A 23,318-nucleotide genomic window follows, 5' to 3' on the forward strand; every position below is an offset into this window, starting at 1 on the left:
AATGATGTCACATCTTATCTCCTCCCCCTCCCTGCAATAACTACACAGAGAATGGAGCTGGAAGCAGACAGCGCTGTTCTCTGTGTAGTGGACAAACTAAGTCACTGCAACTTAGGTCCCATTCAAATGAATGGGAGCTGTTCTGCAGTACCAGGTCCGGCCACTACACAGAACAGCGCTGTCTGCTTCCAGCTCCATTCTCCGTGTATCAGCTGCTGATCGGTAGGGGTGTCGGGTATCACACTCCTACAACAATCTGATATTAAGGACCTATTCTTCAGACATGTCAAAAATATTTTTAGCCTGGAATACCTCTTTAAATTATATTTTTTTAAAAATTTTAATTTTTCTGCCCCCAATGTGTACTGTGGAACGTCAGCGATGTGTCAGTGTATTACTAGTACTAGTCCAGGCTTACGCTGGTTGTGGTTGTTGCACTATGTACTATCCCTGCCAGCACCTCTCTGCGGTCCTCTGTCCTGTCTGCTCCGCTGTGGCCTTGTCCCGTCTCTTCAGCTCTGTTAGCCTAGTCGACTCCTCTCCTCTGTCTTATCTAATTATTTGTCTAGTCTGCCCTGGTACAGGGGTCTGCCAAAACCATGTGCTAGACGTTCCAGGGCGTCCCACTTCCTGACCCTGTTGTGTCTTCTGTGTAGACTCTGTTGTGGGTATTTTCACCCAGGCCCTATACTGCCAGTGCATGCACCAAAAAAATGCATTTCAAAACTAGGCCGAAGGGTACATGGCTGCTAGTCGTAAAGGGCTCATGTATATAGCTGTATTCTGGCACCCTTATGTACAGAGCCATAATAGGGCTACATGGAGGTACAGGAGACCTCTGCTCTCTTGGCATTTATTTACAAGCATACGTAGGGTGTTTCTGGTTTGCCCCATCCTGAAAAAAAAAAATTGTTCCACAATCCAACGGAGGATGAACGTCTAGAGCATTAGAATAAGTCACTGAGAGAGACTGAAATCGTACACCAGAAATCTAGAGATATCAAAACGGGTATAGAAATGTGACAAGTTTCTCCAAAAGTGTTTTCAAATCTAGTTCTCAGTTTTCCGTAAAGCGCAGAAATTTTTGGCTGTGATCTGTACAAGTTACAGTAGAGAAGACACAAAACTGGTATGTGTAAACCCTATCCAAAGCCACTATCAGCTGGCCATAATGCTTCTATATAATACAGGTCGTATTATGTACGCAAATCCAGTCCCATCCATGGGTTAAGTGACAAACTAGTGGTATCATAGGGATTTAGGGTGCTGTAGACTGACCGGTCAGTGGCAAGGTACGTACACTAGGCTGTGGACTGACCAGTGGCAGCGTATACACTGTAGACTGACTGGTCAGTGGCAAGGTACGTACACTAGACTGTGGACTGACCGGTGGCAGCGTATACACTAGACTGTGGACTGACCGGTGGCAGCGTATACACTAGACTGTGGACTGACCGGTGGCAGCGTATACACTAGACTGTGGACTGAGAGGTGGCAGCGTATACACTAGACTGTGGACTGACTGGTCAGTGGCAAGGTACGTACACTAGGCTGTGGACTGACCGGTGGCAGCGTATACACTGTAGACTGACTGGTCAGTGGCAAGGTACGTACACTAGACTGTGGACTGACCGGTGGCAGCGTATACACTAGACTGTGGACTGACCGGTGGCAGCGTATACACTAGACTGTGGACTGACCGGTGGCAGCGTATACACTAGACTGTGGACTGACCGGCGGCAGCGTATACACTAGACTGTAGACTGACCGGTGGCAGTGTATACACTAGACTGTGGACTGACCGGTGGCAGTGTATACACTAGACTGTGGACTGATCGGTGGCAGCGTATACACTAGACTGTGGACTGATCGGTGGCAGCGTATACACTAGACTGTGGACTGACAGGTGGCAGCGTATACACTAGACTGTGGACTGACCGGTGGCAGTGTATACACTAGACTGTAGACTGATCGGTGGCAGTGTATACACTAGACTGTGGACTGACCGGTGGCAGCGTATACACTAGACTGTAGACTGACCGGTGGCAGTGTATACACTAGACTGTGGACTGACCGGTGGCAGCGTATACACTAGACTGTAGACTGACCGGTGGCAGCGTATACACTAGACTGTAGACTGACCGGTGGCAGCGTATACACTAGACTGTAGACTGACCGGTGGCAGAGTATACACTAGACTGTGGACTGACCGGTGGCAGCGTATACACTAGACTGTGGAGTGACCGGTGGCAGCGTATACACTAGACTGTAGACTGACCGGTGGCACTGTAGACTACTGTATATTCTGTATGTGCTGCCAAAGTTGTTTTTTTGTGTGTTTTTTTTACATTCGTGTCTATGTAAGCGGATCTCTATCAGTTTGTGTCCGTTTTTTTGGCATCCGTTAAACGTATGGCAAAAAGGTGATCTGAATAGAGCCTAATGCAAACGTGAAGAGAGCCCAACAGACACTACAGTAGTGTACATTAACATGCTCGCTGTACATAGCTGGCAGGGAGCGACTCCGGGGTTACGCGATTACCGCGGTCCGATTAGCACTGCTGGATTGTTTATTCTTCAGTAATTCCTTCCCACTGTAAAAAGGTGCTTCGAAATGCCACATTCCAGCGCCGGTGCCAGTAACTCACTGGAGCATATTTTCCCACAAGAACTGATACGCTGCGCAGAACTCGCCCTATCCCAGTCTTCTGGTATTTGCATGTGTATGTCAAAATGCAGACAGTCAGGAGGGGGTTAACAACAAGGAGCCTTGCTGTAGCTGTATCCCTGCACTATATACATGCAGACCCAAGCAATGTGCAGCATTTCACTTTACTGCACCTGGCAGGTAATGCGGTATCAGTGACCGTAATGGGGTCGTCATTTTGTTCTAATTAATAAAGTGGTCAGATCTGGATTTTTATTACATAGAACGTTAAATCCTGTGTGTAGCTGCAGACCGAAAAGGAGGAGTCTACCAAAAAATATGACCTAAAGACAAGGAATATTTATCCAAAAAAACAAACAAAAACAAAGAAAAACACACACCAGCCTTACTCCCCAGCTCTTTCCCCCCATTGTTCACCAACTACTGGATCTAACAGGCCAATAGAGACTGGTGAGGATCACCGCAGCAGTGTTGCTGGATCAGTAGATTGAAGCCATATCTGCTCTAGAGCTCCTCCTTGTGGTGGCCCGTGAGAACAGAACAAACTGTACATTGGTGTGTTCATGCTTTCCACAGACCCAAAGATTTAAATGAATTAGACTGGTTATCTTCTCATACATGTAGTGTCCTCCTGATAACCAGCCATGATGTCCTTATTGTGGTCGGGTTATCTTCTCATACATGTAGTATCCTCCTGATAACCAGCCATGATGTACTTATTGTGGTCGGGTTATCGTCTCATACATGTAGTGTCCTCCTGATAACCAGCCATGATGTCCTTATTGTGGTCGGGTTATCTTCTCATACATGTAGTGTCCTCCTGATAACCAGCCATGATGTACTTATTGTGGTCGGGTTATCGTCTCATACATGTAGTGTCCTCCTGATAACCAGCCATGATGTCCTTATTGTGGTCGGGTTATCTTCTCATACATGTAGTGTCCTCCTGATAACCAGCCATGATGTCCTTATTGTGGTCAGGTTATCTTCTCATACATGTAGTGTCCTCCTGATAACCAGCCATGATGTCCTTATTGTGGTCGGGTTATCGTCTCATACATGTAGTGTCCTCCTGATAACCAGCCATGATGTCCTTATTGTGGTCGGGTTATCTTCTCATACATGTAGTGTCCTCCTGATAACCAGCCATGATGTCCTTATTGTGGTCAGGTTATCTTCTCATACATGTAGTGTCCCTCCTGATAACCAGCCATGATGTCCTTATTGTGGTCGGGTTATCTTCTCATACATGTAGTGTCCTCCTAATAACCAGCCATGATGTCCTTATTGTAGTCAGGTTATCTTCTCATACATGTAGTGTCCTCCTGATAACCAGCCATGATGTCCTTATTGTGGTCGGGTTATCTTCTCATACATGTAGTATCCTCCTGATAACCAGCCATGATGTACTTATTGTGGTCGGGTTATCGTCTCATACATGTAGTGTCCTCCTGATAACCAGCCATGATGTCCTTATTGTGGTCGGGTTATCTTCTCATACATGTAGTGTCCTCCTGATAACCAGCCATGATGTCCTTATTGTGGTCGGGTTATCTTCTCATACATGTAGTGTCCTCCTGATAACCAGCCATGATGTCCTTATTGCGGTCAGGTTATCTTCTCATACATGTAGTGTCCCTCCTGATAACCAGCCATGATGTCCTTATTGCGGTCGAGTTATCTTCTCATACATGTAGTGTCCTCCTAATAACCAGCCATGATGTACTTATTGTAGTCAGGTTATCTTCTCATACATGTAGTGTCCTCCTGATAACCAGCCATGATGTCCTTATTGTGGTCGGGTTATCTTCTCATACATGTAGTGTCCTCCTGATAACCAGCCATGATGTACTTATTGTGGTCGGGTTATCGTCTCATACATGTAGTGTCCTCCTGATAACCAGCCATGATGTCCTTATTGTGGTCGGGTTATCTTCTCATACATGTAGTGTCCTCCTGATAACCAGCCATGATGTCCTTATTGTGGTCAGGTTATCTTCTCATACATGTAGTGTCCCTCCTGATAACCAGCCATGATGTCCTTATTGCGGTCGGGTTATCTTCTCATACATGTAGTGTCCCTCCTGATAACCAGCCATGATGTCCTTATTGCGGTCGGGTTATCTTCTCATACATGTAGTGTCCTCCTAATAACCAGCCATGATGTCCTTATTGTGGTCGGGTTATCTTCTCATACGTGTAGTGTCCTCCTGATAACCAGCCATGATGTCCTTATTGTGGTCGGGTTATCTTCTCATACGTGTAGTGTCCTCCTGATAACCAGCCATGATGTCCTTATTGTGGTCGGGTTATCTTCTCATACATGTAGTGTCCTCCTGATAACCAGCCATGATGTCCTTATTGTGGTCAGGTTATCTTCTCATACATGTAGTGTCCTCTCCTGATAACCAGCCATGATGTCCTTATTGTGGTCAGGTTATCTTCTCATACATGTTGTGTCCTCCTAATAATCAGCCATGATGTCCTTATTGTGGTCGGGTTATCTTCTCATACATGTAGTGCCCCCTCCATAGTAAGGACATCATGGCTGAGCTTCTGACAAGTCCCAGATCATAGAAAGTTCCTGCATTCATGGTCCTATCCATTGGTAACCAATCAAGACAACAGATGTCACCACCAAAGAGAAAATCTTTAAAAACCCTGCAAAATTCTTTTTCATATTTGTAAAAAAATTTCTACTTGTCTACAAATTTCTATCTGGTTATGTTCATAGGAAAACTACTTTAACGTCTTCCAGACATTCGCCATAGTCTTACATAGTGGCGCCATATCCACTGTACATTGGATCTCGGTAAGATCATGAGAGCCGATCTGTTCCTATGACAGCCTGGAGCCTTATATAGGTTACGAGTCCTGCCATAGGAGTATAACAATTGCAGCAGGTCAATGACTAGCCTCAATACTAATGTAGTGAACGTCCCATAGACTGCTATACAGTTGTTTGCCAGCCTATTGCAGGTTCAAGTCTTCTAGTCTAGGGATAACAATAAAAAATTTTAAAACACTCCCTTTCCCTAGATTTAAAAAGATAAACAAAAATTATACATTTCTGCATCCAAAAACTACAAACATAAACCTACAAAAAATTCAAACAGCCGTAAAAACATAGCCCGTAAGAAAGTCGCACAAACTCTGTTTTTATCCAGTTCCTGACTACGACTGCAAGCTACTTACTACAACTACAAGTTACCGACTACAAGTTACCGACTACAACTACAAGTTACCAACAACAAGTTACTGACTACGACTACAAGCTACCCACTATGAGTACAAGTTACCGACAACAAGTTACCGACTACAACTACAAGTTACTGACTACGACTACAAGTTACTGACTACGACTACAAGTTACTGACTACGACTACAAGCTACTGACTACGACTACAAGTTACTGATTACGACTACAAGCTACTGACTACGACTACAAGTTACTGATTACGACTACAAGCTACTGACTACGACTACAAGTTACTAACTACGACTACAAGTTACTGACTACGACTACAAGTTACTGATTACGACTACAAGCTACTGACTACGACTACAAGTTACTGATTACGACTACAAGCTACTGACTACGACTACAAGTTACTGACTACGACTATAAGTTACCGACTACAATTTACTGACTATGACTACAAGCTACTGACTACGACTACAAGTTACTGATTACGACTACAAGTTACTGACTACAACTACAAGCTACTGATTACGACTACAAGCTACTGATTACGACTACAAGTTACTGACTACGACTACAAGCTACCCACTATGACTACAAGTTACCGACAACAAGTTACCGACTACAACTACAAGTTACTGACTACGACTATAAGTTACCGACTACGACTACAAGTTACTGATTACGACTACAAGCTACTGACTACAACTACAAGTTACTGACTACGACTATAAGTTACCGACTACGACTACAATTTACTGACTATGACTACAAGCTACTGATTACGACTACAAGTTACTGACTACAACTACAAGCTACTGATTACGACTACAAGTTACTGACTACGACTACAAGCTACCCATTATGACTACAAGTTATCGACAACAAGTTACCGACTACAACTACAAGTTACTGACTACGACTACAAGTTACTGACTACGACTATAAGTTACCGACTACAATTTACTGACTATGACTACAAGCTACTGACTACAACTACAATTTACTGACTATGACTACAAGCTACTGACTACGACTACAAGTTACTGACTATGACTACAAGCTACTGACTACGACTACAAGTTACTGACTACAACTACAAGCTACTGATTACGACTACAAGTTACTCGCTACGACTACAAGTTACCAACTAAGACTACAAGTTACTGACTACAAGTTACCAACTACGACTACAAGTTACTGACTACGACTACAAGTTACTAACTATGACTACAAGTTACCAACTAAGACTACAAGTTACTGACTACAAGTTACCAACTACGACTACAAGTTACTGACTACGACTACAAGTTACTGACTACGACTACAAGTTACTAACTATGACTACAAGTTACCAACTAAGACTACAAGTTACTGACTACAAGTTACCAACTACGACTACAAGTTACTGACTACGACTACAAGTTACTAACTACGACTACAAGTTACTGACTACCACTACAAGCTACTGACTACGACTACAAGTTACCGACTACAACTACAAGCTACTGATTACGACTACAAGTTACTCGCTACGACTACAAGTTACCAACTAAGACTACAAGTTACTGACTACAAGTTACCAACTACGACTACAAGTTACCAACTACGACTACAAGTTACTAACTATGACTACAAGTTACTGACTACGAGTTACTGACTACGACTACAAGTTACCGACTACAACTACAGCTTTATAATAGATTGATCAATTATTTTCTCTATATAAGCAAAATTATTAGTGGGTATTTTCCGCTGCTGTCTCGCCATGTTTACGAAGGAGTTTGGCTTACCGACCCCACAGCCCCGATACTAACCCACCCTAATGATATACCGCACATTAGTCAGGTTACTAAATCACCAAGGCATGACCCCTGGGACATGGTCTGCCAGCAGCCCCTATATACACCCCTGGGTAGGTGCGCTCTAACAAGCAGCACTATTTAGATATGGGTGTTGCGGAGACTCATCTGTGTAGTCCAGGACTTACGTTACCATTCTTTGTGGTTACAATTGATGTTTAATGTGAACGGTAATGACTCAAAATTGCTAAAAACTGACTGAAAAGGTGACGCATCTCTGTCCCGTCTTAAGGACAGACAGTTTGGTAATTTCCAGGTTAGTCATTCTAGGCCGGTATGTCCTGTAGGCAATGAAGCGTCTTATTGTAACTGTAACCGTGACTAAGAGGAGAAGGGGTTGGGAAGTATTCTATTCTGAACTATAGAAGAATTGTACTAATAGGAGAGAAGTGCGGAGAATATGGCCTTGTCAGACATCCCCTTTAATACAGCGTTACCACTAGAATCGGATGATAATGGTAATACCCCCATCAAACAGGGGATATGGCCAGGAGGAGTTGTAGCGTCCCCTACAGTAGAAATATTGCATAATACAGTCATATGAATGGCATAATACACACCTCAGCTGCTGCAGATCTTCTTTGCTAGAGAGGAATCCCCCCCCTTCATTAAAAAGAGGATCTGAGGTGTATATTATAACAAACTGTATACGCCCAAGGCAGGAGCAGACACCACGTCCTACACAGGTTATATACAGACATAAAATCTATTGAACATACCACTGATGTCAGTGCCATCTGGAAGCTGTAGATCCTTGCAAGGCCAAAGTCTGCTAACTTTATCTGTCCATTACTAGTGACCAGAATGTTCTGAGGTTTAAGGTCTCGATGTACTACTCGGTGCGAATGGAGAAAGTCCAATCCTTGAAGAAGCTGATGCATCATGTCCTGCGAAAACAGCCGAAAAAGAAGAAGATGAACGATTTACCTCAACTCTAAATTCCCCAGAAAATGCACGCTAGGCCTCAACTTCAGAAACCAGACCTAGAAAAATTAAGATTGTTTAGTTTTAAGTCTGAGGAGTTGTCCTCTAAAGGCATTCCCTTTAAGGGGAGGTATGTAAAGCTCAATGCTATCCCTCGTCTGATCAGTGCTGTCATCCTGAGCATTTTGGTGTATTGTTTATCCAAATCTGTTTAGCCATTCCACAGATATAAGCACTTTTAGAGTTGATGTAAATTAGGATCTACCTGGGAAGTGGGCGGTAACACTGATTTCAATAGGGGGGGGGGCCTGTACACCATACGTGGATTGTAGACTCTGATCTGTATCATCACAAAAAGGGCTTATATCTTTGGAATTACTGAACACATCTGGATAAACAAAACACCAAAATGCTCAGGGTGACAGCGCCGATCAGATGAGGTAGGTCATTGGGCTTTTCAGACGTGGGGACAGATCCCCTTTAAGTGGTTAATTCAATTAAAAATCTGATTACTAATGCCAAACATGATGGTGAAGCTTTATTAGTATCAAACTATATAGTACGCTACTGCCATTAATACTTTGGAAGTCCAATTTTGACAAAAAATATTGTAAAAAGTCTGGTTGCTAGGAGTATACACTGGGTACATGGGTAATTGGTCTCAAATCACCCAGGTCTTCAGCTATAAAATAAAAAAAAAAAAAAAAAAAAAAAAAAAAAAAGGGGTTTTCTGTTATGGATGCATAATAAAGCATAAAACATTTGTCTCCAGATCTCTCTAGACATAACCACGTAATAAAATGCGGATAACTCGTCACATGACCACGGTTGTGACATATCATCCACAATCTAGAGTATTCATCCATAGCACCTTCATCCATTAACCAGAGCAGAAAATGGCACCTCTCACTTTGTAACTCTACCCAGTTTACTATAGGTGATCACCATTCAATACTTCATTTTTCCTGCGGGGGCACTGCAGGGAAACTGCATGCTAGTTGCTAGATTTCCCTGTAGATTACCACTCATATGAATGGATTTCAGTAACAAGAAGTCATGTGGCCAGCTTGTCTTAGGTGGTATTTCTATATAAAAGGGGACTGTCGAAAGTCGATAACCCCTTTAAATGTTCTATTCCTTAATATCAACACTGCAGAATTTGTGTAATTTTTTATTTTTTTACAGGATGCCCATTGAAAGCAACGGATATCTATATAATACCCAGAGCTCCTCTAGAACTACCTGCCCTTTGCATGCATTAATTAGGGCATCCTAATCAGGTGACCCTCTACTATCCTATTTGCCTTAAAGGGGAATTAGGAAATTGGATATAAGGTACGGGCTGTGCTCTTTGAATTATGTCCTTTTCATACGCCTCCTCCCCCCCAAAAAAGGCGCATCAGTGTGTCCTTTTATTGGGATCACCAGCAAGCATCTGTTATCTTCTGGGGAAGGGGCAGCAAGTGTTCAATTTCCCCACAGCGCCTCCACAGGAAAAATTAAGAATTGCATAACGACCACTGAAATCCATGAACAGTCTGGGTCCTCCAATGTGGAATTTTTTTTTTCCAGGTCATTCTCCATATTGACTAACCAACGTTCAATATGAGCAATACCCCTCTTCCGACTCTTATAAAACAAGGCACCCCTCTACTATTTTTCCACCATGGAAATACCTTCATTACCTGCATTACATAACGGTTGCAGTAGCCAGTACCGCCACCCTCCGCCTAGTTCCTAAGTTGCATATGACCCACCATGGACTGACTATTTTTGTAAGCACTGAAGATAAGAATATGTTGAACACTTTTCAGAAGTTCGGTCGACCACAGCGAATGATCTGCGCCTCCAGGAAATGGAATATCACTTCTGTAACTGGTATTTTGAGGGACTTCAATGTGGCAGATGTTGATAAGTGAAGTTGCGGGTGGGCAGGAAAGGTATGTTATGGCATGGGGCTCGCTTCTTCGGCTCCCCCTTTCCTGCAGCTGTGACTGGATAGAAGCTAATTGTCTCCACTCGTCTAACCTCAGAGATAATGTCTGGAAGAGCCCGAGCAAGTTTTTTCTTCTTTATAACGGTCATTTCCTCTCTGGTGTAACTTGCATGACAGCATGTGACAAGCCGAAATTAATGGGGACACTGCTGTGCCAATAGCCTTGAATAGCTCTGACACTGGATGCGGGCTGCCTGCTTGGCCACCCAGCCAAGACCTCACATGAAACGTGGCCAGGGGCCCACAGCGCTATTCATCCACAAGCCAGCTGGTTGCTGATTAAAGAGATAAAACAATGCCTCGCAGTCACACAGGGAAGGGTTCAGCAACTGCTCCAAAGAAAAGTTGTTTTAACCCCTTTTTAGTGTCCGAGGAACCCCAAAAACATCCAATACTGGATAAACACACCAGGCCATAGTGAAAATTTGAGTCAACTTCTCCTTAAGAATAAAAAAAGGGTCTCCTAAGGTTAGGATAGGACATCAATATTTGATTTATGGGGTGTCCTAGAACTCCGAAGCAGTACAAGGTATAGAGGAGCTTCGCGCGGTGTCCGATGGCCCCACGGTTCCCTGATAATCAGAGTCACCAAAATCCTTCCCATGGATTCTTGCACAGCTGTAAAAAAAATTTCTACCCCCCACCATTTCTGAGAAATCGGTGCTGTTAGCATATCAGGCACCAAAACTAACTGCACTCCTTAATGTCAATTGGGTGGTGTCAGGCAGGAGCAAGCAAGGGGGCAGGATTCTGAGCTCTGACACTGTTGGCCTCTGAGTTATGCCCCTTTGCCTGCTTCTGCCAGGAATGCTGGAGGTTAGAGAGAAAAATTCCAACTGTGCCAGAGTTGTTGGAGTGGTTCCTATAGCAGGATGAAGAGAGCTGGAGTTGGTGAAAGGTCCTCTTTACTGGAGACCATCCACATGAAGGTGAAATACACAGTCCAGTCACTTTAATGTGTCAAAATCCAGAATAACCCCCTTTGGCAGAGCGGACCACGGCGAGACGTTTAGGAAGAGAGGGGATGTTGTGATGATGTCACTGGGATGTTGAACCATGCCGACTCCAGTGCCGTGGCCAGCTGTGCTAGGTTACGCAGTTGAGCATCCATGGCACGAATAATCCAATCGAGGTGGTCCCATAGATTCTCGATTGGGTTCAAGTCTGGGGAATTTGCTGGCCAAGGGAGTACAGTAAACTCATCCTGGTGCTCCTCGAACCACGCACGTACAATGCGAGCTTTATGACACGTGGCATTGTCCTGCTGGTAGATGCCATCATCCTGAGGAAAAACAATTCGCATGTAGGGGTGAACATGGTCCACAAGGATAGATGCATACTTGAGTTGATCCATCGTGCCTTCCATAATGATGAGTGCACCCAGATGGCTGATGACACGTGCCTTCTGCCATTGGTTATTTAACGTTGACGTCAAAAGTAGGCGGTGGTCACATTAATATGACTGGACTGTGTATAGCTTAATATATATTAGTAAACTAAGTGCCCTCTCTACCTGTTACATAATATTATTCTGACAGTGATGCAATGAAATTTTGGGTCTTTCAAATAGTTGCTAAAGTTACTGCAGATGATCTGTCAGAGGAGCCGTCTACATGGAGGATTTAAGGCTCCACGTGCTAGGACTCCACTACTCGATGAATTTAGTTTCTGTAATACAGTGTTCCTGAACACGAGACCATGCACTGCTATCACTTTATTACCATTATGGACTCAGCCATTACAATGTTTCATCAACTATAATGTCATTGACTTCAGGGCACCTTTACGTTCAAGACAACCAACAGGGGCCACCAGCAAAAGGAGCCCTTACTAGTAGCACCAGATATGTCCTCGCTACAGTCTGAGGCTTAGGTATAGTCAGTTTTGTCTACTACATGGAAGGAATAGTTGTATACTTACAATCGAAATTGCGGCTATTCCTCCCGAACATCTCATACACAAGCATGCGGGGTTCAGCCAAACATTAGAAGAAAGGAATGAGTTGCTGACTATTATGGTGGCACTGCGGCCAACTCTATCATGGGGCACAGTAATATTCTATTATGGTGAGGCACTGTGGCTAGGTCTGTTGTGGGGTACAATGGCCGGCTTCATTATGGTGGGGCTCTGTGGCTAGCTCTATCGTGGGGTACAATGGCTGATTCTATTATGGTGGCAAGGTTCCTAGCGATATATCATGGGGCACTATGGCTGCTTTTATGCGGGTGGCGCTGAGGATGGCTTTATTATGGTGGGGCACTGTAGCTAGCTCTATGGTGGGCTATAGTGGCTTCTATTATAGTGGCACTGAGGATGGTTTTATTATGGTGGGACACTGTGGCTAGCTCTATTGTGGGGTACAATGGCCGCTTCTATGCTGGTGGCGCTGAGGTTGGCTTTATTATGGTGGGGTGCTGTGGCTAGCTCTATTGTGGGGTACAATGCCCGCTTCTATGCTGGTGGCACTGAGGTTGGCTTTATTATGGTGGGGCACTGTGGCTAGCTCTATGGTGGGCTACAGTGGCTTCTATTATAGTGGTACTGAGGATGGTTTTATTATGGTGGGGCGCTGTGGCTAGCTCTATTGTGGGGTACAATGACCGCTTGTAGGCTGGTGGCACTGAGGTTGGCATTATTATGGTGGGGCACTGTGGCTCGCTCTATCGTGGGGCGCTGTGGCTGCTTCCAAGTCTGACCTTGTGATGAGGGAAATGCAATTAAGTCATGTAAACTACGGATGTCCTTGTTCGTTTGCATCCAGGAGTTAGGAGTGTATTCGGATGTGTAGCGTTATCTATGGCTCAGGATGTGTACTATGTGCCATTTTATGGTGATCGGACCTGCAGATGCAGAACTAACTCAGAAGTAAGTGAACCCCATAGACAATGCAGCTCCCTGCAGCACCCAGGCACATTTCCACGTCTAATTGCTTGTAATTGTATTATGCTGCTTAGTACATGTGGACCTCCTACCCACATAAAGCAGATGGCCCACACCTCTAAGGAGCACAATGGGCATCCGTGTACTTCTATAGAGCCGTGCCCTCACCCTGGTAAACACACACAATAATCTTACGCTGCCCTTGAATCTACACCGTCTTTCATTGAGTTGTAATGAAAGCTTCACCCTCTCCGTATAATGCCAAACATTGTTTACAGGGGTGCTCTGAGGGCAGCGAGCGATACTTCAATGACCAGAATTGGCTGCCGTCCCAATTCCGGAAATCTGACATTAAAAACTTGTAATGGAGGCTATCATGCTATCAGGAAACATGAGCAGCGCGGGCAGCTGATAAGAATACTGACAATCTTATCCGAGGAGGAGGAAAAGAACGAGGGCCATTAGGAGGACGGCCGCAACGGGACGCTCCATTCTATACTAACCCAGGATTGGATAGTAAAAAAAAAAAAAAAAAAAAAATTAAACAAAGTTTTAATATTTTACCCAATTGAGGAACAGGAGGGATTTTTAATCCTTCAAGACCGGACATACTGAAGTTCAGGAGTTTTTATTTTTTGTTCAACATAAATAACTTTTTGATTGGAAAGGTTATAAGAGTTTTGCAACATTTTTAGTGACCGATGCAAACTAAAAAATGGTGTGGATTTATTTATTATTTTTTTATTATTATTATTAGGGTGTGGGAAGTACAGATAGATAATGTGTTGTGTCAATTGGTGTTTAACCCCAGGGTCCTTTCATGGATCCACCAGGTTACACAAGGGGAAAATACTGTTTGATGCAGGTGACAGTAACCTATCTGCAGGGCTGGGGTGATATGCTGGTTCTGGTGACAGTAACCTATCTGCAGGGCTGGGGTGATATACTGGGTCTGGTGACAGTAACCTATCTATCTGCAGGGCTGGGGTGATATGCTGGGTCTGGTGACAGTAACCTATCTATCTGCAGGGCTGGGGTGATATACTGGGGTCTGGTGACAGTAACCTATCTATCTGCAGGGCTGGGGTGATATGCTGGGTCTGGTGACAGTAACCTATCTATCTGCAGGGCTGGGGTGATATGCTGGGTCTGGTGACAGTAACCTATCTATCTACAGGACTGGGGTGATATGCTGGTTCTGGTGACACTAACCTATCTGCAGGGCTGGGGTGATATGCTGGGGTCTGGTGACAGTAACCTATCTATCTGCAAGACTGGGGTGATATGCTGGGTCTGGTGACAGTAACCTATCTATCTGCAGGGCTGGGGTGATATGCTGGTTCTGGTGACACTAACCTATCTGCAGGGCTGGGGTGATATGCTGGGGTCTGGTGGCAGTAACCTATCTATCTACAGGGCTGGGGTGATATGCTGGGTCTGGTGACACTAACCTATCTATCTGCAGGGCTGGGTTATAAGCTGGGGTCCGGTGACCGAATCCCTTTAAGATTAACCCATATCTCAAAAGTCAGATGACCCAAGCAAGTGTATGGGGTTCCAAAATCATTGACACCGGGATCCAAGTAGAATCCATAATGCTGAATTACATATTCTTAACCTATAAGCTGTCACCAGAGGTGTCCGGCAGTGGCTTAAGAACATGGTCATCTGTTTTATAATAGGATGACTTGTGATTTCCCCCCATAGAAAACTATTGAAGCTGTGGCCTCAATTTTACTATAATCCATGGTGGGTATAGCAAGCCCAGAAAACAACAAAAACACAGAACTGATCAGAACAATGGGCAAAAAACAAAAGTAATAAAAAAAAAAAACACACACACTTCACACATCACATACAACCCTTATAGACCGCTGTAATAAGAGACGTAAATTGATGAGTATGATTAAAATAAAAATAAGTGAACAGACTTTTCCCATTCTGACGACTAATGGTGGCGGTATAAATCCTGAAGGATATCACATAACTATATGTAACCGGACCTTCAAAAGTGGTAAAATGCACAGCTGTCACACAAGAAATGGTCAACGGACTGAACAACATTACAGAGACCACACAATCCTCATCACCATGAAGAGGATCTGCCTATGGCGCTGTGAGATAAAGAGTGTACAAAAGGGGAAAATGGAGAGAGACCTTGCCACAATATCAATACTAGATCTACAGCATATGCTGAAGATGTGCCCAGATGTACTCAACACTTTGTAATCTTACTATTCATCATAGGCTTTCTTAAAGGGATCCTATCATTGTATTCCATTTTTTTTTCTCCCTAACACGTAGGAATAGCCTTAAGAAAGGCTATTCTTCTCCTACCTTTAGATGTCTTCTCCGCGCCGCCGTTCGGTAGAAATCCAGATTTTTGTCGGTATGCAGATGAGTTCTCTCAAAGCACTGGGGACGGGCCCCAGCGCTCAAACAGCACTGGGGGTGTTTCCAATGCTGTGAGAGAACTCTCCAGCGCCACCTCCATCTTCTTCTGGAACACCCCTTCCCTGTGTCTTCTTCCGTCCTGGGTTTCAATCTTCTAGGCCTCGGGCAGAGCCGACTGCACATGCGCGGGCCACAAGAAAATGGCTGCTTACACTAGCTTACTGTAAGTGTCCATTTTCTTGTGGCCCGGACATGCGCAGTCAGCGCTGCCCGAGGCCTAGAAGATTGAAACCCAGGACGGAAGATGACACAGGGAGAGGCCGTTTCAGAAGAAGATACAGGTGGCGCTGGAGAGTTCTCTCGCAGCATTGGGGACGCCCTCAGTGCTGCGAGAGAACTCATTTACGTACCGAAGAAAACCAGGATTTCTACCGAACGGCGGCGTGGAGAAGACATCTAAAGGTAGGATAAGAATAGCCTTTCTTAAGGCTATTCCTACGTGTGATCGACTAAAAATTTGATTTTAAATGGTAGAATCCCTTTAAATTAGACATTTTACAAATGGCTGTTGCAGCATAATTCACTAATTCTGTATATGTAAGGCTACAATAGGCATTTATTTCATGCCCGGGGGACGCTCTTGATGTGGCAGGATCTTTAGATCCAGGCAGGGAAAAATGTTTTATTTAATGCAGAGGATATTTTTCCTGGCAAGGAAAAGGGACTTTAAATCCATTTCAGCGAGCGTGCCCCCATCGCTGGACACTGCGTGGGAGTGTGCTGTGAAGTTACATTACAGGTCTATTAGTATGCAGCGCACTAGATGAAACTTTCTATCCGTTGTCGCCTTTCTACCCTCGACAACATACTTCTTAAACGGGGTTGTCAGATTTGGATAGGCCCTCTTTCTTGGGTCAGGTTCACATCTCCATCGTTTGGGTGCGCTGGAGACCCGTCAACAGAGAGCCAGACGGCTAAAAAAATTGTTGTTACCCACAGACACCATTGACTATAATGGCAAAGAGATACCGAAAATGGTAAAGAGAAGTTCCCCGCGCAGAGTCTCCGGTCTTGTGCCGCTCACAGTGAATCCTGTTGCTTGGGCAGCTAGTCAGTCTCTAATTTGCTGGTGAACCTGGTAGCTAGTGGAGAATTTTTCCACAGTGCCCCCGCAGGGGAAACTGCACATTACACAGTGCTCATTAAAATCAATGGTCCTCCAGAGTGAGACCTTCTTTGTAACGTCTCCCTATGTCACATAATTGGAGGAGGTTCCAAATAAGGGATCTATTAACTCATGCTTTTCTGGAGTACTGAACAAAGCAATGGGATTATATTAACAGCACAGTATATCGTAAATAAATACCTTTATCGTCTCACTGGGAACACCAGGCTCCGGCACTTTATCCAAATAAGTTGTCAAATCTTGGTCGACGTGTTCGAAAACCAGTGTAAGCTTAGTCTCCCTGTCCGTCCGTGAAACGGTACAAACATCAAATAACCTGTGGGGGAAGAGGGACACAAAATTAATAAATTTCAATTTACAAATCCCATACAAAAAAGTAGCTGTAATAGATGACTAAGAGTCAAGCAACATTGTGTAACCGCCAAAAACATGCACTATATACAGTAGAAAAGCCCTACAATGGTATATTACGGTATGGGGTCATTCTGAACATCAATCTGTTTTGCCCTTTTGCAACCACTTTTCTATTAGACCGCGGGGCCAATTTTTTAAGCCCCTACACCCATTTTTTGGTATAAAAATGGTCAGTGTTCCTGCTAAAATTACCATAATTTACTGGCATAAATGATGACCGAAATCTACGCCAGCTATATAGACTTCAGTGTCGGAGCAAGGGCTGCCGGAGGGTGCCCCCAATTTATGAGGAGGCCTGCAATTGTATTATACCAGTGATGGCGAACCTTTTAGAGTCCAAGTGCCCAAACTGCAACCTAAAGCCCACTAATTTATCACAAAGTGCCAACATGGCAATTTAACCTTAATACTATGTGGATCCACAATTGTGGATAGTTACAGACGGTCTGTAATAATATCACTTGTCTGCTATAAAACAGCTACTGTGTGATAAAAATAGTGAAGGTCCCCCACACAGTACAATCTGCTCCACAGCGGCCCATACACAGTACAATTTGCTCCACAGTGTCCCACACACAGTACAATTTGTTCCACACAATACAATCTGCTGCAAAGTGGCCCCCACCCAGTATAATCTGTTCCACAGTGGCCCCCATACAGTATAATTTGCTCCACAGTGGCCACACACACACTACAATTTGCTCCACAGTGGGTCCCACGCAGTATAATCTGTTCCACAGATGGGTGCCCACAGAGAGGGCTCTGAGTGCCACCTCTGGGACACGTGCCATAGGTTCGCCATCACGGTATTATGCAATCATTTATAGTTTGTTACGTATTTGCTTTTCTAGGTATTCACTTACTAGCTTTATTTTGTGAATTAGAGGAGCTTTACAGTTTGTCTGACCATAGCCATTTATGGAGTCGTAGTCGTAGTCAGAGCAGGAGGCAGTGAGAAAAAATTTGAAAAAAAGGGAGGGGCAATGAGAGTCATTGGTTTGATCTAATAACTCCACAGCCCTGCCACTTGTAAATTAAAACTCCTGAATATTCTTCACGGACCAGGTCTCATGTTCCAGACTGGTCAAGGCCCTCCAAAGAGTCACAAGAGTCGCAACTTGCAGCAACATCAGTTCTGCTTACTATGATCACTGGTACGACACAATAAATTATGGATGTGCTAGCATTTGCCCGCGACTTCATCCGCGTGTTGTTGTTGCGGACGATGCGCCTGCGCCCACGTCTCGGCTGTGGTACATCTCTATATATGCGCGTGTATGCACCTTCCAGGCGCCCCTTTTGCCCCTTCTCAAATCCCGCTCTCGTGTCCCTCCTTTCACGCTCGCCCCCGCCGCCCACCCCTAAACCCCTCTCCCGTGTCTACATCTCTCGCGTGTTTCCATGCGGGCCCCCAAACTCCTCTCTCGCGGCCCTGGGGTCCTCACCGACCCACACAATCCCCTCTCCTGTGCCTCCCTCCTCCAGTGCGCCACCCCAAAGCCCTCCCCGCACCCCACCTGCTGCGCAGCCCTGGGCAGCCCCCTGAACCCCTCTCCCGGGCTCCCCCCTCCCGTGCACCACCGGTTGGTCCCCCCGCCCACTGAACCCTACAGTCCCCCAGGGTGCTCACACTGCTGGCACGGCCATTCCACTTTTCGTGCCCGGCAGAGCCAGGCCGCATGTCCGCGTCGCTCCGGGCCTGCGAGTGGGCACCATTTTCTCAGGCTTGCACACTGTCCATCGGCCCGCCCACACAATGCTGCGAACCAATCGAAGTCAGGCTGAAGGTCCTGAAGCGTAGCCGGAGCATACTTTCGACGCTAGCGGTCGGTAATTTGGGGCATTTTGCGGCATATCAAGTAGCCTATGTTTCCTTCCAGGTGACCATCTAGGCATGTGTGAAATGTCATCCAAATCCGTTCAGCCGTTTTGCCGTGATTGAGGACCAAACATCAATATTATTATTAATTAATTATTATTATTAGGAGGATTTGATAATATTTTCGTTCTGTAACTGACCATTTACGGGTATGCCCCTGCCCGCTAGTAACCCGCATTAAAAATTTATATAATCGACGCATGGAATGTAGAGGAACTGCCTATAACCTAACACATGCAAATAGTGAGGAACCAGGCAGGTCTCAACAGTGTAGTATAAACACTGGAAAATATTCCCCCGCTGTATGATTCCTTTGTGTTGACCTAAATTTACTTTAAAATTTTGAAAAACACCTTTCTTGCCAGGTATTTAGTACACTGGCAAAACACGAGACACACGGAAAAAAAAAAAAAAAAAAAAAAAAAAAAAAAGATCCCCGGTTATAGACCAGGCACATAAATCGTAGCCTCTTTATCCAGAGGGCAGAGGGAGTTTACCGTACATAGTGACGGATAGCGCCCGAAATCCAGGTACTGCGTATGGAAATGTAAGACGGCTTAAATTTCTGTAACACACCCCGTACGTTTTTTTTTTTTTTTTTTTTTTTGAGCAAATAAAATGTTCCATAAACCAGTCTGAACACATTACTAAAAAAACGGTGACCAGATGTGTCGGTAATCCTGCCGGTCAAGACGCCATTCTACTTAAATATAGGACTGATAGACGTGAACCAAGACCAAAGGAAAAATCTGACCCATTGGTCCAAAAAAGTAAGAGTTTAACAAAATTTGACTGAGAATTTCCAAAATGATTATGGTCCCTGTGTTCTCATCACAGTATACTTATCCATCGTGTATAGTGTGGCCTAATCGGAGATCTGCATTTAATGTCCGTATTAACCACCACCGTACCCAACCTCACATGGTTCTTCCAATCCAAACATGGACCACAATAAATTCCAATGGTGATCCAAGTTTGGTTGCTGGAGGACCAAGTATACCATACACAATCTCAAGTCTGATGGGCTAGCCTTTGCTTTTGATGTTCATAGCATTGAGGTGGTGTAGAAGCAAGGCCAATGGAAAATATGATCAGCTGGTCCAAAAATGGTTAATAGTTATCAACAGAATATCAAAATTTGACAGAATTTCCAAAAGGTTTCCTTACATGGTCCATTTTTTTGGAATAAATTTGCTTTGTAAGCAACAAATAGTTTCTCATAAAGTATAGCGTGGGCTGTGGCAGGAATCTCTAAACTGTAATGTCCGTACAAACCACCAAAATACTCAATCTCACGTGGCTTTTCCAATCCAAAGGTGGATCACCACCGAATCAGTCTGTAGCTTGGGTATAGGGTATATTTGGACCTCCAAGCCTTAATGGGCTAGCCATTGCCTAAAACGTTCATCAATGAACTTCTGTGGTCTATGGCTCTGTTGTCCTTCCTTGGTCCACCTTTTTTTTGGTAAGTATTGACCACAAACCACGGAACAGGACCCATCCTAGGCTAAGGCGCTCAGGGGCCACGGTTTGATTATACAGGTCTCATCTTTGGCCACTTGCGGCCAAAATGAAATAGGCAACAGAACAAGTCAAAGTCTACCTATTACCATCATCTCATTGACCATGTGGTGGAGGTTCATGGACTAAGACCTTACTGAAGTCTACAAGTCTTCCATAATTTTCAAGAGCTACAACTCCTTGGTTCTAGATCATAGGGCACAAGGAAATGTCTCAAAAGGTAAGCCTTCACCGTAAGCCTACTTTGATTTATCTTCTCTCGTTGGCTTCTTCCATGGTTACTGATACGTAATATAGACTTTGTTGAATTTGGAAAAGTCTTTCCAACACGGTTCTTCAAGCTCAGATTCCACCAGGGTCTATTTAGTTTTATCACTTGACCCAAATATTATTATTGAGACGTAACCTGTGTGCGGAGCACCACTAACACAGAGCGAATGGTGTTCTATAAGTCTGGAGCTAGGATAGAATCATTAGGTTTGGAAAAAGGTATCTGAACCGCACAGATTGCTTATGTGGAAAGGCACACTGAAGTGAATCACACCATTAAGTTCATCAGTCATTGCCTTCGACGTCAGAGTCACACTGCGACATCAAAGCATGTGTACGAATGTGAGGATGCATGTAACCAGGGTTAAGCCTCAGTACCACAAGTAAACAGATAAATGAGAACATTTCTGTTCCAGGGATTATCCACGACGGTCGTGGAAAGCTAACCAATGTGCTGAACTGTGAGGCGCTATAATGTGTTTTTTTTCCCAGTTAATCAAGTCTGAAATTAATTAAAATAATGGCAATTATGTAGCATAACACAATAACGTATACGTCAGGTTACCACCACCAGGGTCCCACAGGGCTGTTGTGACAAGAATTCATACATTTCTTTTTGGGCTGTTTTCTTTAGAGGTTTACGAAGACGGGGCTACACAAGAAGTCAATATAACACAAGAGTCACATTAATCACTGGCGTGCCGAAACGCCAATTATTCCCCATGTGGAAAAATGGTGCAACCAACTTTGTGACAAGTGTAAGCCTGCCATAAAAGTCAATCTGCCATGTGTATTACTAAGGTACCGCAATCTGCTCAGTTAGGAATTTTGTCAAATTTTTAGCAACTTTCTGAAGATTTGTTAGGTCTTATGCTTTTCTCACCCTCTGGGACGAGCAGAAATCTAGGTCTTAGGGCTCGTTCACATGGGGGGAGCCAAGTCAAAATATGGTAAAAACCCACCTGCCACGATGTCGCGGTCGTGGCTTCCTCCACCTCGGAGTCGGGTCAAATTAATGGGCCGACGCCGGAGGTTGCGGCTGCCAGTCAGAAGCCACGGCTCAGCGAGCCGCGGAATCCGCCTGAAGAAAGGGCAGCTCGCTTCAGATAGCGGAAAAAACAATGCTAGTGGTCTCCATAGACCACCATTGTAAAGGGGCGGATTATGACGTGGATTCCACTGTCAAGATCCGCCCCTTTGGCCCCGTGTGAACTAGCCCTAAACCTAGAAAAGCGTAAACATGAATAGGATCTCCCCACAAAATGAGGACCTGTCACCAGTTTTCAAAATCCCAATGTTATAACTCATTTGGTCAGCCTAAGCAGGGTGACGGCATTGAACTGATACATATTATTGAGCTTTTCGGACCTGGCGACAGGCCCTCTTTAAAAGGGTTATTCTAGTCTTGGCCAATCGCTGCCAAGTTTTCAAGTTCAGACCCGTAGGACACCGCAGATCTATACGGTTCTCTCAACTTCCATATAGGAGAATGGGAGCTACAGAAACAGTGTAGCACGTCTAGCTATGAGCAGGTTCACATCTGTGCCCCGGTCTCCATTTTCAGACGGAAACCAGCAGACAGTTTTCAAACTGATCCACTTCAATGGGTTTGCAAAATGTCCACGGCAAAACCGTTTTTTTTTTAAAACTGGACACAAAGTTGGTAAAAAAAAATAAAAAAATAAAAAAACGGTTTAGTCACAGAGACCACAAAAACCTCACGGGCGGACACTGTCTGCCAGATTTCCGTCTCCTGTCGGCAGAAGACGGAAACCTGAAAGCGGAGACCGGGGTGCAGGTGTGAACCCACCCTATGCTGTTTCTGTAATTGTGAAGCTCAGATGTGACCCAGTTTCCATACCTCCCATTCACCTCTATAGGAGTTGAGGGAGCACCGCAGCAAGACTGTTCCCTTAAGTCCAACTTTAGAGGCCAGGACTTTCGGCATTCCATATCAGCCGCAGTTTACCGATGGAAATAACCCTTTAAGGCTGAAGGAAAATTTCTTATCTTTCTAATTGGTAAATAAACCACTTCCCGGAGGAAGCAGAGAACGGGACCTGCAAGACTTGTAACAGGCACTTCATTCATCCCACATTAGGAAAGGCAAATTGGGGACAAG

At 44.5% G+C, this 23,318-nt stretch overlaps 1 protein-coding gene across 1 annotated transcript in view; it reads right to left on the reverse strand.

Moving 5' to 3' along the window:
- Positions 1-23,318, reverse strand: part of CDK6 (cyclin dependent kinase 6) — an 86,125-nt gene that overhangs the window by 36,632 nt on the left and 26,175 nt on the right. The window contains exons 2-3 of the mRNA XM_075271765.1: positions 17,293-17,428; positions 8,452-8,619 (exon numbers count right to left, since the gene is read on the reverse strand). Coding sequence (XP_075127866.1) covers positions 8,452-8,619; positions 17,293-17,428 — 304 coding nt within the window. The remainder of the gene's footprint in view (positions 1-8,451; positions 8,620-17,292; positions 17,429-23,318) is intronic.

This window comes from Leptodactylus fuscus, chromosome 4 (assembly GCF_031893055.1).
Source record: "Leptodactylus fuscus isolate aLepFus1 chromosome 4, aLepFus1.hap2, whole genome shotgun sequence".
NCBI classification, from domain to species: Eukaryota; Metazoa; Chordata; class Amphibia; order Anura; family Leptodactylidae; genus Leptodactylus; species Leptodactylus fuscus.